Raw genomic sequence first — 15,428 nt, forward strand, 5'->3', positions numbered from 1 at the left:
ATAGAAAAATGAAATGATTAGTGAGACATTAATATTGGTGAAAATTTCACTTGTAATATTGGAGAATATACTGTGTAATATATTTAAAAAAACCTAAAAAAAAATCCTATTAAAAATTAATCTAATGGAAATATATGGAAATATTTATTTTTATTCTTTTCAGCTTGTCAATAATGGGATGTTGCTGTGATGCAAAAGGTTAGCATCTTGTCTCCCACAAACAAAAACTACCTGGCTGCTTGACAATACGTTTTTTGACTATCTTAAAAGTTTTCTACAATATTTTAAATCAAGCTTTCTATAATATTTTTTACTCCATACATCCATTTTCACTACTTATTCATTTCACAATTGCGGTTGAGATGGAGCTCATCCCGACTGTCATAGAGTGAGATCCAGTTCTCTTGCAGGGCTGACTCAGAGAGACAGACAGTCGTTCATTCTTACTGCCAATTTAGAATCACAATTAAAATAACATGAATGTCTTTGGACTGTAAAGAAGCCAGAGCACCCAGAGAGAGCTCACACAGACACGAGAAAAACATGCAAATTCCACAAGAAAGGCCCCAGTCTGGATTCAAAACTAGAAACTTCTAGCTGTGAGGCAGTGGTCCTAACCATTGTCCTGCCATAGTAGAGGCTTTTCCTTTTTTTTAACGAACTATAAGCCAATATAAGTCTGTAACAAGCCATCAATTCTTTTTAAAGTTTTATACTTAGGTATTAAATAATCTGACCACTCTAATCCTCAGCAGTTTGATTGAATTCTCTAATGGCAGAATCAAAATTTGCTTTGTAATTGTGTTAAACACTGTAATTACAAGTGTTATCATGTAGGAACAGGAACATCAGCACATAGTAGAATCACAGTACTTTTGTGCTACCAGAGTCTTTGCTCTGTACCAGGTTTATTGTTGGGCCTCAATGATTTTGATGTGTACCTAAAAGATCATAAATAATTCAATCTTTCTGCGCAATCAGGCTGAGCATCCAAGTTTATAACTTAACAGTAGAGCTGGGCGATAGAACGATAACGATATGTATCGCGATATAACTTTTACTCGATAGAGAAATTAAGCTATCGCGATAGACCTCGCCGCTCTTGTCCTCAAAGAAAAAAAAAAAAAAGGTCAGCCAATCCAAATTAAGTAGCGCAGAGCTGAACCAATCACAGCCGCAGCGTCACGTCGCGTGACTTGTTACGTACAGCACAAGTGCCAAGCCGCACGTGTGTTTGTTTGGGAAGCAGCCAGCGGGTAATGGAGGAAATGAGTGTGCCGACTAGAAAAATCAACCGAGCGTGACCGAAGAGAAAACCGATGATGGTTCCAATGCCGGAGAGATTGTCAAACGGAAGAGCCATAGAAGTTCCGTAGTGTGAAGGTATTTCGGCTATTTCAAGTCTGACAAAAAACAGAGTAGCGTGCACTGTAAATTGTGCCGAAAGCAAGTCTGGAAATACAATAAACTGGTGCATGCGTCACACTGTGCGCCACGTTATTGTTTCGGTGAAATTAATTTCTACAATACTGTTACTGTTAATTCTACTCTCTGCAGTGTTTAAATGCTTACATACAGTTACTGTCCCTCCACACGTACGACTCGGTTCTGCTTCTATGCCCCAGCTTTGTTTACTTTTTCCCACCGAGGCTTCTAGACTTCTGATTGGCCAACATTTTGGCACGGTTAGGAATCTAGCGCCACCTGCTGCTTTGGCATGTTCATAGCAGCGTTTTCCTTCATTTCTGCCTTTATGTGTGGACGGGATTATTTTTTAAAACGAAAACGGAAAATCTCAGTTTTCAAAAATACCCGTGTACGTGTGGACGTAGCCTCAGTCTCTGACTGGAAGCGCTAATTCGTCATTCGGCTTTTGTCAGACTAAAGTAACTGTTAAAACTGTTTGAAAAGCTCAGCTATACAACAAGGAGAGATTGAGAATTTCCTTTTAGTTCTCAGTTTATTTGATATTGACAAAAGTTAGTCAGTTTTGTCTGTTCTTCTGTAAAACAAACTAAGATTTATTTTTAGAATTAATATTTTGTTTCTAAGTGGAATTGACAATTTAGTCTGTTTCGTTTGTTCTATTTTGAAACTTAAACGCTTTAGCGGCTGCCTTTTGTGTAGTTTGCAATATTTGCCTTTATTTATCTGAAAAAGTCTCATGTTCCTTAAGTACATCTACCCTGTTGAACTTATTATGGGAAATAAATATTTAAATAAAAACAAGCTGCTGATTATTTCACATTTTACTTGTGAGCAACGGCACATTTAAATCTTACAAATATAGTTATTTGGCTTATATCGTGATAGATATCGTTATCGCCTGAAATGAAAAAAACATATCGTGATATGAAAAAATCTCATATCGCCCAGCTCTACTTAACAGCCATATTCTTCTCCATATTAGGATGGCATGGTGGTGCAGTAGTTAGCACAGTTGGCTTCCACAAAGGTCCCAGGTTCAGATCCAATCTGGGTGCTTCCTGTGTGCAGTTTGTATCTTCTCCCTGTGTCAGCTAGGGTTCTCTCTGGGAACTCTGGTGTCCTCCCACAGTCCTAAAACATAAATAGGGTGAGTTTAATTGGCGATTCTAAATTAGCTGTAGGTGTGCAACTTCACTGCTAGCAGCTTAAATTCAGTTAAGCGGTTGCTACCCACACTCCTCACAGTATGAGGGCTTTGAGGAGCAGAAAGCAACTTTCTCTCTGAGGGGTAATTTTACATGTAAGTAAAGCTAAAATGACAGCACAGCCATTGTCTCAAAGGTCTGTGTGCTGTGATTTTCTCACACAGTGAACAGGATTACGACTCTGACAGCGCAGACCAGCATCTTGGGCCTCCTTAGTGTGACTGTCTCAGTGACGGTCAGCTGCTCTGGCAAGAGAAGCTGACTGAAAAATATGGAAATGAGAACAACTTTACTGTGAACTTGGCTGTTAAAAAACAGCATATGTGAGCATGGAGAGTAAAGGAGAAGCAAACTGATGTAAACAGCTGACAAAAAGCCAGCTGAGTCTAACTTGCACTGAGCACAAAATCACAGTAACCCACAGCCCTTTCTTTTTTTAATTGGTTTCCAATCTGCCTTAAAATTGATACTGTTTCTGATTGTTCTTCAATTTTGGCCTTACTCTAACACTGTTTTCTTCCAAGCTAATACATTTTTACCACAGTCACAGTGTAGTGTATGTCCTAATGTTATAATTTAGCAAGTGTCCTTCACTGAAAAAGGGTAACTATTGGAGCTCTAGTATCTAACACTGCTGTCATGCAGATGAAAGGCTGAGAAGTGGTTTTGTATAAGATGAAAGGCTTCCATGAAGGCAGACAGTGTTACAGACCTGTGCATAGCTGCTGTGATCTGTGGAAAGTGGATGAATAATCAGTGAAGATAAGGATAAACTGGCTAGATAAACACACAGATAAAAAGATAACATTTAATTTGTTATAAATGATGTCTGTCTATAGATTCATTTCTTTCTGTGGAGGTTTCAGTAACACCATACAGCAATAATTTAGATACAAAATTTCACAAGCTACATACTGTCCTGCTGTTGGATACATGTATTTGTCTGTCTAGCCACTTTGATCCATTGTTGTGGCTGCATTTTGGACACCTTGCTTTGTCAGTGTAAACCACAGCCTGTGGTCTGGAGACAGAGGGATGGTGCAGGCCTGCAGGTTTCAGATGACCACTCCTTTGTCTGTCCAACACACACGGCTGTAGCCATCACGCTGCACAAAGCTTGCAAATGCAGAGAAGGTAATGCAATTAACCTTGTTGCTGCCTCATACTTAGCATGGAGATGTGGGATGTCTTATTAAATCCAAGAGGCCACAACTGAAATTTGTAATTATTTATAGATGTTTTTTCTCTTGCAGTCTAACTACAACTGCATGAGGAACCAATCAGTGTGCTTTTTATATTTTTGAAACATGTTTATTTTGCATTACATATAGTTTGGAGCTAAAGCAGTTCCATAATTAATGTGTGGTTAAATTTACAGTAAACAAATCAACAACACGGCATTTAAGATTATGTCAGGATTTGGTTTTATAATATCCTAATCCCAAATACTGTGGGATTTTAGGATGTTTGGGGAAAACATGCAGATGCCACTTACTGGAAAAAGTACTGTGTAAGACATAATCAGCTGTAACACTAAAACGTCCTGCATTTCAGACGGAATCTCTCAGATGATCACTTAATACAGAAATTAACTCAAGCCAAATGGTCCTAAAAATCAGTACTGCTGTGCATCTTCAGAGAAGCTAATGACCTGCTGCTTTATGTGGAGTTTGCACAAACACTCAGTGTGCATGGGTTGTTAATCAGCCTTCCATACTATGACAAAGTGCCACTCACATTGCATTAGGAAAATGTGGCTTTATGTGTTGATGTGGTACACCAGGCACATAATGTTAATTAGACTGCGTGTTGTGTGTGGCAGTTGACTGAAGGTTGCTATTTCCTAAAAAGCCCCGACAATTTTTACACTCAGTTGAAGTGATGGTATTAAATTTCGCTGATGTTCTCACATCTGACTGCGTCTTCACATGTGACTCTTGTCTTTTCATTTCCCCATCAGCGTGAGGTTATATCATCCCCATTCAGTGTCATTTAGTCAGATAATGAAGCACAGGTTGAAATCCCACCTTAAAAAGACATGATACTGAGTATCAACAGGTAAATGCAGGTATAAATTCAGCTTGATTTGAATTTGAGCTTAACTTCAATTACAATAGTAACTTTAATTGTCATTTCAATCAGGAGCACTATTGAAAAGGAGATTAATACACTCACTGGACACTTTATTAGGTCCACTTTGCTAATACAAGGTCTAGTAAAAGATTCAACAAGGCAATGACATGTTAGCATATTGTTTTTGCTCCAGATTTGTCAACCGCAAATCCAGGTTGTCGCATATAAAAAGGTTCTCTATTGGACTGACATTTGGTGACTGTGGAGGCTATTTGAGTACAGTGAACTCATTGTCTTGTTCAAGAAATCAGTTTGAGATCATTTGATTTTTGTAAGATTTCTGGAAGTAGGCATCAAAAGATGTGGTCTGTGGTAATAAAATGCAGTAAAAATACACAGTGATACAAAGGGGCCCAAAGTGTGTTGATAAAATAGCCACTATAACATCAACCTGAACTGATACAAGGTAGGATGGATTTGTGTCTCATTTGTGTTGTTTATGACAAATTCTAATCCTATACCATCCAAATGTCACATCATACTCAAAAGACCAGGTAACATTTGTCTAATCATCCACTGTCTAATTTTGGTGAGCCCATTCAAGATCTAGTCTCAGTTCCCTGTCCTAAGCTGACAGGAGTGGCACCTCGTGTGGTCTTCTGCTGCTGTAGCACATCTGCTTGGTTCGATGTGTTGTGCACTCAGAGATGCTCGTCTGCATATCTTGGTTGTAACAAGCGGTTATTTGAGTTGCTGCATGAAGCAATCTATCTATTCTCTGGCATCATCAAGGTATTTTCACCCAAAGAACTGCTGCTCACTGGATATTTTTTCTTTTTTACTCTATTCTCTGTAAATCCTAGAGATGGTTTTGGAGTAAAATCCCAGTGTTGACAACCATGTCATGCTCAAAGTCACTTAAATCACTTTTCTTCCTCATTCTTAATCTCAGTTTAAACAATCTACATGCCTAAATGCACCGAGTTGGTCTAATGTGATGAACACGTTAACAGATACCTAATAAAGTGGTTGGTGAGTCTATATACTTGGTGGTAGTGCTCTGTTCTGGGACCTCCTTGTCATTCTACCACCAATACACTCCACACCCCCCTCCCACCCACCATATACCACAGAGTACTGATCAATTCAGACACAGGATGAGTCAGAGGAGCTGGGTGGAGGTGGGTTGCAAATCAGCTTGTAGATGCAGAGCGGGGATAGAGATGCTAAAACAGCTAAAACAACATATACAACATGAGATTTGCCAGTTTCATGGTTAGACAGTAGCTCATGCTTTCGATAAGTAAATCTTAATACGTTGCTCTACACTGTAAGTGTTCTTCAAGCAGAGGATTTGGATTTGTGTGGCTGTTAAATGCTGAAATAGTGCGATATGAATAATTTCAATCTGTGGTCTCTTCATCTGCAGTCCAAGTTAGATCCTCCAGTCCTGTCAGTCATCTTTGTTTGCTGATGCTGCGAAACTTTGAGTAGCTTTTGAAGATGGAAAAACTGATCACTCTAAATAGCCTAATGTATTTTTCAGTGGGATCTAAAAGGCTCGTAAAGTATTCAAACCATCTCCACCCCCTCTCCCCGGCCTCTTCTCCACTCCTTCTTCTCTTAGAGTAATGTTCTTTGTACACCAGCTGTAGCCTGGACCCGGCAAACCTGCAGCAAGATGAGCTCGGAGGAGCGCGGCTCAGCCATGTCACAGAAGATCTCCTCCCTGTCGCGCAGCAACAGCAGCTCTTCATCCAAACATGACAGCCGACAGGTAACACTCGCGTTATACTTACAGACGTTTTCGCTGGTGTCATGTATGTGGAAGGGAGGAAGGCTGGATTTCCCATAATGAAGATTTAATTGAAAAAGTTGTAACTGCCAGTCCTCAGATATTTTTCTCTGCCTCCTAGGAATTATAATACTAGTATAAGATCTAGCCACGTTTTGCATTATAGATGTCATGAAGCAAAAACTAAAAGCTGCCTAAAAGGAGGTGTTTTTTTATTAGGATTTACCTACCCCTTTCTCACTATAAAACCAGGGTATTTCTACAAATGTGGAAGATATTGGAGTGCTCTAAATTACTAAACTGCAACTATATCCCCCAAAGTAATTCTCAGACACACCACATAAAGAAGATGTTGGCACCATGAACAAACTGTTTTGCATTTGCCTCAAGCGTTTATCTGCAGGCTGCCGACTCATTAATTTTTCATTACCAGAAACAGCCTTTTCCTTTTGGAAATGAAAGTAATAAAGTCTTACTCTAGTACTGTCCACAGGATAATCAGACACTTAAGGCTCACCACTCTGGTGAAGCAAAAAGTGGCAAAAAAAAAACCCATTCTCGTTAGCAAGAAAAACTTTGAATAAGGAAATATTCTGACTGTCGTGACACTGCTATGTGGGTTCAGTTACATTCAGAGAGAGCTTGGTAACCATTTTTTCCCATTTGTTCCAAACCAAACCCTCAATATTTAATTTGTAAAGTGTTTTTGTAAATGATAACACAGATCAAAATGTGGTAGAATGGACAGGATGTCTAAATGCAGCAGTCTGAACACATTCACACTTTATAATTGTGTGACGCTAAAACGACGCTGTCTTCTCGGCGCTCCTATCAGAGCCTTGTTACTCAAAGTGTCTCTTGACCTTGAGGAACAGTGTCCAGGCAGTGTGTGCCAATGACGCACTGTGTGACTGTGCTGCCCTGGAGCCGTGACGAACACTGAGGGAGAGTCGAACTGTAGCCCGCTGGCCACGCCCTTGGTCAATCCCCTTCAGATATGAGGGTTTATTTTAGATTGCCTCACCCACCAGCATTCAGCCTCTCTGACTGATACAGTGTGTTTTTATACAGTCAGGGACACACTGACACAAGAAGCAAGGATTAACCTCTCCCAAGTGCCCAAAGTCCCTCCCACGGTGTAACACAGACATGATTTATACTTAAGTAGAATAATTTAAAGATAAGCCTGAGGTGTAATATGCCATCATTAGCATTATGAGTTCATATATTATGAGTTAATTTGTTAATTATTTCTAATAATTTGTTGCACATTGACAGTAGATGTGTAAACTGCCCGTCATAATGTTTTCAGCTTTTCTTATTATGTCAATTTAGCAGCACAAAATTAATGAAATGTAGTTATTCTTTTACACCTGCATCATTTTCTAATGACTATATGTTGAAAACTGTTTTTGGGTCTCATTACCAACTGAGGTCACTGCGTCATAACTACTTCACAGCCCACTACTGTTCCTCGGGGTTATTTTTGCTGGCTACATGCCCATTCCACTATTATTTATAGGCTTACTGCTAAGTAGTCATATGAGAATAATCTATAACATTGGCTCATTTGAATGATAGACCCCTTTCTGTTGATTAATCATCTTATTGTTTCAGCACTAATAGAAACTAAAAGCGAAATAGTTCACAAATGATGAATTATTCTGTACCCACAACGGTATTACAGAAGCCTCTGTTATACTATTCATCCTGCGTTCCTGGAACTCTCACTCCTGAAACACATAACAAAGCTATCTGGATTAGTCCGTGATGAAATATCATCTTAATCTCTGTATTGCAGGGGATTTGGGCTTGACCGTTCTAATCTCATTTAGGAAATTATTATTATAGTGAAGAGTGAGATTAAACAGGTAAGCTAATTTTGTAAATTCAATTCAATTCACTTTTATTTATACAGCGCCAAATCACAGCAACAGTTGCCTCAACAAGCTTTATATAACAAGCTTTTTATTTTTGATAATACAAAGAAAACTGAGAAAAACCCCAGCAATCACATGACTCCCTATGAGTAAGCACTTTGTTGACAGTAGGAATGAAAAACTCCCTTTTAACAGGTAGAAACCTCTAGCAGAACGAGGCTAAGGGAGGGGCAACCATCTGCTATGCCCGCCCATGAGGGGAAAGAAGTCTGTATAACTTCACCCTGAACACCTTATTACATAGGGCTACATCTATAAAAAAAAAAATAAAAATGCTAATCTTCCACTTATAGAGCCTCCTGCCGATTGACTGACACTGATGAAAGTGAGGCATCAAATTTAAATCACCCCAGCAGCCACAGATTATAATATGTTTTGAGTGTGATTATGGCACTTGCTGAGTGGTTGATTCGCTCAGTTCCATTTATAAATCCTCCTCTGAAACTTTCATTTGCATGGCGTGCAGATGTCTGTCGTCTCAGAGTTCTCATAAACCATTGTATTCCAACAGGACAGCTGGGAAATCGTGGAAGGCCTGCGAGGAAGCTTCAGCAGTGTCCAGGAGCCTCAGAAACAGGAGGGCTACATGATGAAAAGAAGAAAGTGGCCAATGAAGGGCTGGCACAAGGTAGCATGGAGCACCTGTGTGGTCTTCGTGTGACCCATGTGACTCATCTTTCAGAGTAGTGACAGCTTAACGTCATTTCATTGTCCTCGTTTCACACGGCACTTTTTAGGCACTTGCCTCTGCAAATCTGCTGACACGAGTCATTTGTGTTTTAAACTGATTGAATGAGCTTATGTAGTAGATAATTTGACTCACAGAGGAGTCACATGTGACCAGGGTCAGTGCCTGTTTACACTCTGTCTGAAAGCTTTTCCTGGGATAATGCCTAGATATCTTGGTGGTCCTCTCAGATGCATTAGCTGATGGCCTGTTGGTTACTAGGGTTGTATACATTTAGTATTGACTTGCAGTCGGAGCTTTTTAGGTCTCTGTGCTTTCAACAGTCTGATTCTGTTGATGTACAGTAAAAGCACCAAGAATTGCATTTACAAATTGAGTGGATGAGACATATTGCAAGTGAGTGAGAGGAAGTGTAATAAAGGAAGACAGATGTAAGACAATAGCCTGGAATTGCATACATCCCACTGCAGCAACATACATTTTAGGAGACTGACTACCATGACCTCAGCCTCATAACACTGACTTTAGATTTGCTGTCAGGGATGTTGCATATCATGTCCAGTTGTATCTCATTGGCTGATTGTCCTTCTCTCTCCCTCCAGAGATACTTTTTCCTGGACAAGGGTATCCTTAAGTATGGCAAGTGCAGTGCTGATGTGAGTACAAAAGGCTGCTGGCTGAATGCTGTGTGAGCTCATCATTTACAGAAGATTAAAAAGGACACTTGATGTCTTTTTCAATGTTCTTGTCAGGCTCCTGACCGCCTGCGCCCAGAGATACAATAGGCCCTAATTCTCTCTCAATCTCCTCATTGTTGATAGCAATCAGACTGTGTATTTTACCTACAGATCACACATAATTACGCATGGGCCGCGTCACAGCCTAAAAAGGGATTATTATTTTATGCATTGTTTGCACTGAGTTTCATCTGTTGCATTCATAACAGTGAGAGCTGTCTCATCCAACAGATTGAGAAAGGGAAGCTGCATGGTTGCATTGATGTGGGTCTCTCTGTCATGGCCATTAAGAAGAAGGCCAAGTGCATCGATCTTGATGCCGAGGAAAACATCTATCACCTGAAGGTAAACCACAAGACTAATAAAGACAAGGGAATCCCTACAGGCTTAAATAGGCTTAAGGCTTAAAGGGGTTAAACATTTTTTCCCGAGTTTTTGCTTTTTAATTCCTGGTACAGATGCCATCATTAAAATGACTTCAGAATTACCTCATGTGATATATATGTGTGCCAGAGGGAATAACTGCTCACTCCATACCTGTGTGTGTGTTTTTCCACTGACACACCTCTTCCATCTTACTTGCCCTTGTGCTGATTTTCTGATTGCGGTATCTGCTCTACAGATTAAGTCTCAGGAGCTGTTTGATGAATGGGTATCCAAGCTGCGTCACCATCGTCTTTATCGGCAAAATGAGATTGCCATGTACCCTAACGAGAAGTCCTTGTTCTATCCCCATTATGCCTCCCCGAACTCTCCTGGCATCGCCGAGGGACCCCCTATTAGAAAGGTATAACTGCGCCACACAGCATGCTGTTGCTGAAAATGGTCGGCTCTGTTTAAAATGAAAATGAAAAACAAAGATGATTCTCGTGTGTTTTTCATCATGAGCATCATTATTCCATGTGCTGTATTTAATGAAGTGAATTCCCTTTGCTGAAAAAAATTAATGACACAGCCAAAGTGTTTTTGAACTGACCTTTGGGTCTCTTTGTTACTGCAGTGCCTGTCCATACGAAGGCAGTCCACAGTGCATCATGCCGCAGCTTTCCCTTTAAACTCCAACAGCCAAGCAAAGGTGGCTGCCTGGCTCCAGTCATCTGACGAAATGGACAAATGCTTCAAAGGTGAGAGACAAGAGCAGCCTCTCACGATTTGATTTTTTTACACTTTCTGAATTTCTGAGCAAAATTTCCACAATAAAGAACTTGCCTGGCTAAAATGGGGAGAGCTCGTAGCGCTAAGACACATTCTTTAATGTGGGGTTTTTATCTCTGTGTGGGATCATTTGCACTGTTATTAAAGTCATAAGATGCATTCTTGTACTAGTTGTTTAAAAATCTTCAATTTTCCACCTGGATGATGATCTCCAATGTGATTACGGTTTTGCTGAGGAAAATAATCAACTCAGATAAAGCCATTTAAAATGTAATCGTACCTTCCTCGTATTGTGCCTTTGGCTCTTTTTTGCAGTCCTTAATCTGTGGAAATGCACTCTTCCTTGTGGTAGATTCCCTAAATTCCCTAAATTTCCTAAATTAGGAAAAAGCCTCACTGAGCTCAGCCTCACCTCACCCCTGAAACTGTCTGTCAGTTGTTAAATGTCTTGGACATTTGTCAGGTCATGGACAGTCCAGATTGATTATCTCTTGCCTTTGACTAACCTTCTCTTTCTGAGGCAGATGCAGTTTGAAGGTGTTTTTCTGATTCTGGTAATATGAGAAGCTTTTAGGCTCGCTCTACAGGCTGCTGTTCATGCTTGAAAAAGATGCAAAAAGCAGAAATAGATATCTTGGGAGGTGAATCGCCAAACTGAGGAGTCTATTTGAATAAAGCATATATAACATAGTGCATATGGTTCAGTAAGCACATGTGGCACCCTCTAACTTTGTCAAACTGAAATCACCAAACTTGTTGATGACAGATTAGGATATGTCAGCCCTCTCTGCTGTTTCTACAGAGACTGGTTTTTGAGTTCACTCAATAGGCCCAACTAACACGTGCCCATTTGCAGGCACTGCCCTTTTTCTCACTTTAGCCTTTTAACTGTCTTTTCTTTTTCACTTCATACCTCCTTTTATAACTATTAGTGTTTGTTCTCATCCGGACAGACTTATCAGTATGTGAGGCCTATCTCCTAGAGCTTAACCACCTGCTTCAGAGTATGGAAGTAATTCACCGGACTTATTCTGCTCCATCCATCCAAGCACTGCAGGTCAGCACTGCAGTATTTCTGGTTACTTTACATGCAGGGTAACTTTTCTGATGATACAAAACATTATTAAGTTATTTTCTGTTGACCTTAACTCACCTCTTATTAAATATAGAAGATATTTCATCTTGCATCTTGCTCTGGTAGTTGTGAAACCACTTTCCATAAAAAGCCTTCCTTTAAAGACAAAAAAATCCTCACTGGCCTGACTGTCAATAATTTCACATCTGCTTTCTTAGGCGTCTACTTTTGACAGCCCCAAAAAAGAAAAGAGACTTCCAAAGAAGTGGCGCACTAAAAACTACAACAAAGATGTCAAAACAACTCTGCAGGTAGACAACATGACAGAGAAGTGTGATCATGCTTAATTTGTTTTTATATTTCATTGTGAGTATCTCCAGTTTTTCTTCCTGCTCTGCTCTAGGTACCGAGCTGCATCTCCTCTGGCTCTATCCGCCTCCATGCCTCAAACCCCAACCTATCCACTGCTGCACTGAGCAATGATAAAGCCGATCCTGAATCCCTGGACTCCCCTTTTGATGTGGCCAAGCTGCAAGAAGACTTCTGTCGTGTTGCCACCAACTGTGAGTGAAAAACTCTAGTTTCAGATAAAACTCTGTAAAGCACACATTTTTAAAATTCCTCAATCTGCTTCCGATAAATCTGCACGAAAGCTAAGACTGGTGTGGTGCTGCTACTTCTAACAAGTTGAAGTGTTAGTTGCTGTTAGTTATGTGGATGTCTTCTAGCTGATATTAGGTCAGAAGTTTGTTTTTTGTGCCACAAAACCTGTTAAATCTCTTTGTAAGGAAGTGGTTGACGCATAGAAGATGAATATAATTTTACTTCTGTCCTCTTTGGAATTTTCTATGCAGATTCTTGGTGCTTGACATGGAGTAATGAGATTCATTTGTTTTTTACATAATGGCTTTACAGTTTCAAACTTACTCCGGAGAACTGCTGTCAGTTCTGCTGCTATTTAAACTAACGAATTTATGCACACATTTAAAATTATGGAGCTAAAGATGTGTGATGGGCTTAATCATTTATAATGGCAGGGTTTTCCAAATAATGATCTTTTTGATTCCCTCTTTTTGTGTCTCTTGTTGCTGCCAGTGCATACAACCATGAAGGCGGCCCTGAGCACACTGACATCAGAGAGAGAGAGATTAAAACAATGCCTGGATCACGAAACCTGCCCCCCCACCTCTCCACAAGTTGTAAATTTGAAGAACACGCTGGCTGCGGTATGTGAAATAACATACCCCCTTGCACATTTTTTGCAAGCGGATGTTTTCAACAGAAATAGGTATTAGCTATTCTCCTTTTTTCTTCCTTTTTTAATTTTTTTTTTGCTTTTACACTTCTCTCGTATGTCGTGTCCTCCCACACCATTTGTCAAGCATGACACATTTACGAGTATTTTAGAGGGATTACTAGCTGCCAGTATGATGTCAGCCCCCCTAAATGAGACCGCATTCAACAGTCATGTTTCCTGTGGCTGCTGCCTCCCACCAGAGGCTTGTTTTTCTGTTTTCTGTCTTTGGTTGTACATGTTCATTGTCATGTAGTCAGCGAAGAAATGTGTTGGCGTCGAGACCGCGCAAATTCTAATGCGGCACAAGTATTTCTTTACACATTCAGATTTGTGTGGTCTCTGCTATAGTCTGCTGGATTTTAGCTTTTAGCTTTTCTTATTGGTTTCTCTGGTTTGCTTACTCTGTTCCACTTGAGATAATAACAGGTGAAAGCATGCCTCTCCAGTACGTAAATGAGTAAATGTGACGTTTACTGATTTTCTTGAGATTACACAACTCCAAATCAGCCGGGTTTTGATTTATGCTGAGGATTTCAAGCATTTCAAGGCTCGGGTGTTTGCAGTAAACAGTGTTTAAACTGGTTATTTTTTCCAGGCTTTAGCCCAGAACTCAGAGCTGAGAGAACGCCTGTGCAAGATTCATGCTGAGTCCCAGATCATAGAGCCCACACTAATAACGCTCACTGCCCCTGTGCAGGTGGGTGCAGGAATGCAGTGACTCGATTCCCCCACCTTCATGACGATTATTCTTATATATCTGTCTTTATTTTTATCCCCCGCAAGCTTGAATGTGCCACAGAATGAATGAGCTGTCCTTTTCCTCTCATCTAGAATCAACAAATGTCACTCTCCTCTCACCCCCTCATCCAGCTCAGTCAATATGAGAAAAATTAACAGAACTTTCTTTTGGGGAACACTGCCTCTTCCTCTCAGCCTCGTCGTTGCGTAACCAAATGTCTCACCATGACACGGTTCAGAGGAAGGCTTCTAGCTCCATATAATCGTCTTCTAAAGGAAACTCTTTGCTCGTTTAATCGGATTTGCTGATCACACAAAGCGAGCCGATCTGCTTAATTGTGTCCCTGGAAACACGCAGAGCAAAACTAATACGCCTCCTCTGAGAACATCTCCATGTTAATTAATCAGCTTCACCAATAACAAAGGGTAGATTGGGACGCTCAAGTCCATGTGTGGAAAGCTATCTCATATTGGCAATCAACTGCATGCTTGTCAGTTATTTTCTGAGATGTGTGCAGGGCAGGCATGCAGCCTCACTTCTCACTGTAATTATTCTTGCTTTATTTAATACAGTAGTATATTGTCAGGCAGTCTCTAGGTAGGAATAAATTGTCTTATGAAATTTTGATTCTGAAGAGTTCATGTTTTCAGCAGTTCATCATTTGGCTTATTTGACTGATAACAGTATGATTGAATGCAGACACACCCATGTTGAGACGCTATGCACACGACTGCATGATGTCACTCAGCTGTTTGTTAATGTTTATAAACCTACATTTGTTAAATCAGTGAAGAAATTAAAAAAGTGTATGACGGGTGTGATGTCAGCCAATATATTTACGTATGTATTATAAATGACTGTCTTTCAATATATTGCAGATTAAATCTGTGGGTGTTGTGATTGTCATACTTTGCATGTTGTGATTGTGTTGTATTCTCAATGACACTGTGATTGCCACCCCGGGAATGATGGCGGGGCCCCTTCCTGTGTTCTTATTGTAGCTGTGGACATTGTTTCTCTTAGAAACAGGAATCAGTAGATGAAGCCCATCCCCTCGTACACCAAGTATCCAATGAGAGCAGAGCTTCAATCGCGGAGTCTTTGTCCGAGTTCTTTGACGCACAGGAGGTTCTGTTATCTGCTAGCTCTTCTGAAAATGAGGTAAGTGTGGAGACTAAACTCTTCATTGTCAGTAGTTGTGATGTTGGGTCTTTTTGCTTGTAGCAAACTGATGTTTAGAGCTACATAATAGAATTATCATTGCTGTTGATGTTTGGAGTAATTTGTCTTGTTTAC

The 15,428-nt window shown here is 40.2% G+C and overlaps 1 protein-coding gene across 2 annotated transcripts in view; it reads left to right on the forward strand.

The window, feature by feature from the left end:
• The window catches only part of osbpl3b (oxysterol binding protein-like 3b), a 36,254-nt gene that overhangs the window by 12,375 nt on the left and 8,451 nt on the right, over positions 1–15,428 (forward strand). Inside the window, exons 2-13 of one of the 2 annotated variants that reach the window (XM_085422763.1) lie at positions 6,334–6,483; positions 8,953–9,069; positions 9,732–9,785; positions 10,098–10,211; positions 10,489–10,653; positions 10,867–10,990; positions 11,975–12,078; positions 12,315–12,407; positions 12,500–12,659; positions 13,192–13,322; positions 13,989–14,090; positions 15,156–15,293. In XM_085422763.1, coding sequence (XP_085278889.1) covers positions 6,388–6,483; positions 8,953–9,069; positions 9,732–9,785; positions 10,098–10,211; positions 10,489–10,653; positions 10,867–10,990; positions 11,975–12,078; positions 12,315–12,407; positions 12,500–12,659; positions 13,192–13,322; positions 13,989–14,090; positions 15,156–15,293 — 1,398 coding nt within the window. In that variant the 5' untranslated portion in view covers positions 6,334–6,387. The remainder of the gene's footprint in view (positions 1–6,333; positions 6,484–8,952; positions 9,070–9,731; positions 9,786–10,097; positions 10,212–10,488; positions 10,654–10,866; positions 10,991–11,974; positions 12,079–12,314; positions 12,408–12,499; positions 12,660–13,191; positions 13,323–13,988; positions 14,091–15,155; positions 15,294–15,428) is intronic. The other variant, XM_085422764.1, reaches the window with a different exon arrangement.

Source organism: Rhamphochromis longiceps, linkage group LG11, assembly GCF_057381845.1.
Source record: "Rhamphochromis longiceps isolate RC_006_pf linkage group LG11, R_longiceps_female_GT1.1, whole genome shotgun sequence".
Taxonomy (NCBI): Eukaryota; Metazoa; Chordata; class Actinopteri; order Cichliformes; family Cichlidae; genus Rhamphochromis; species Rhamphochromis longiceps.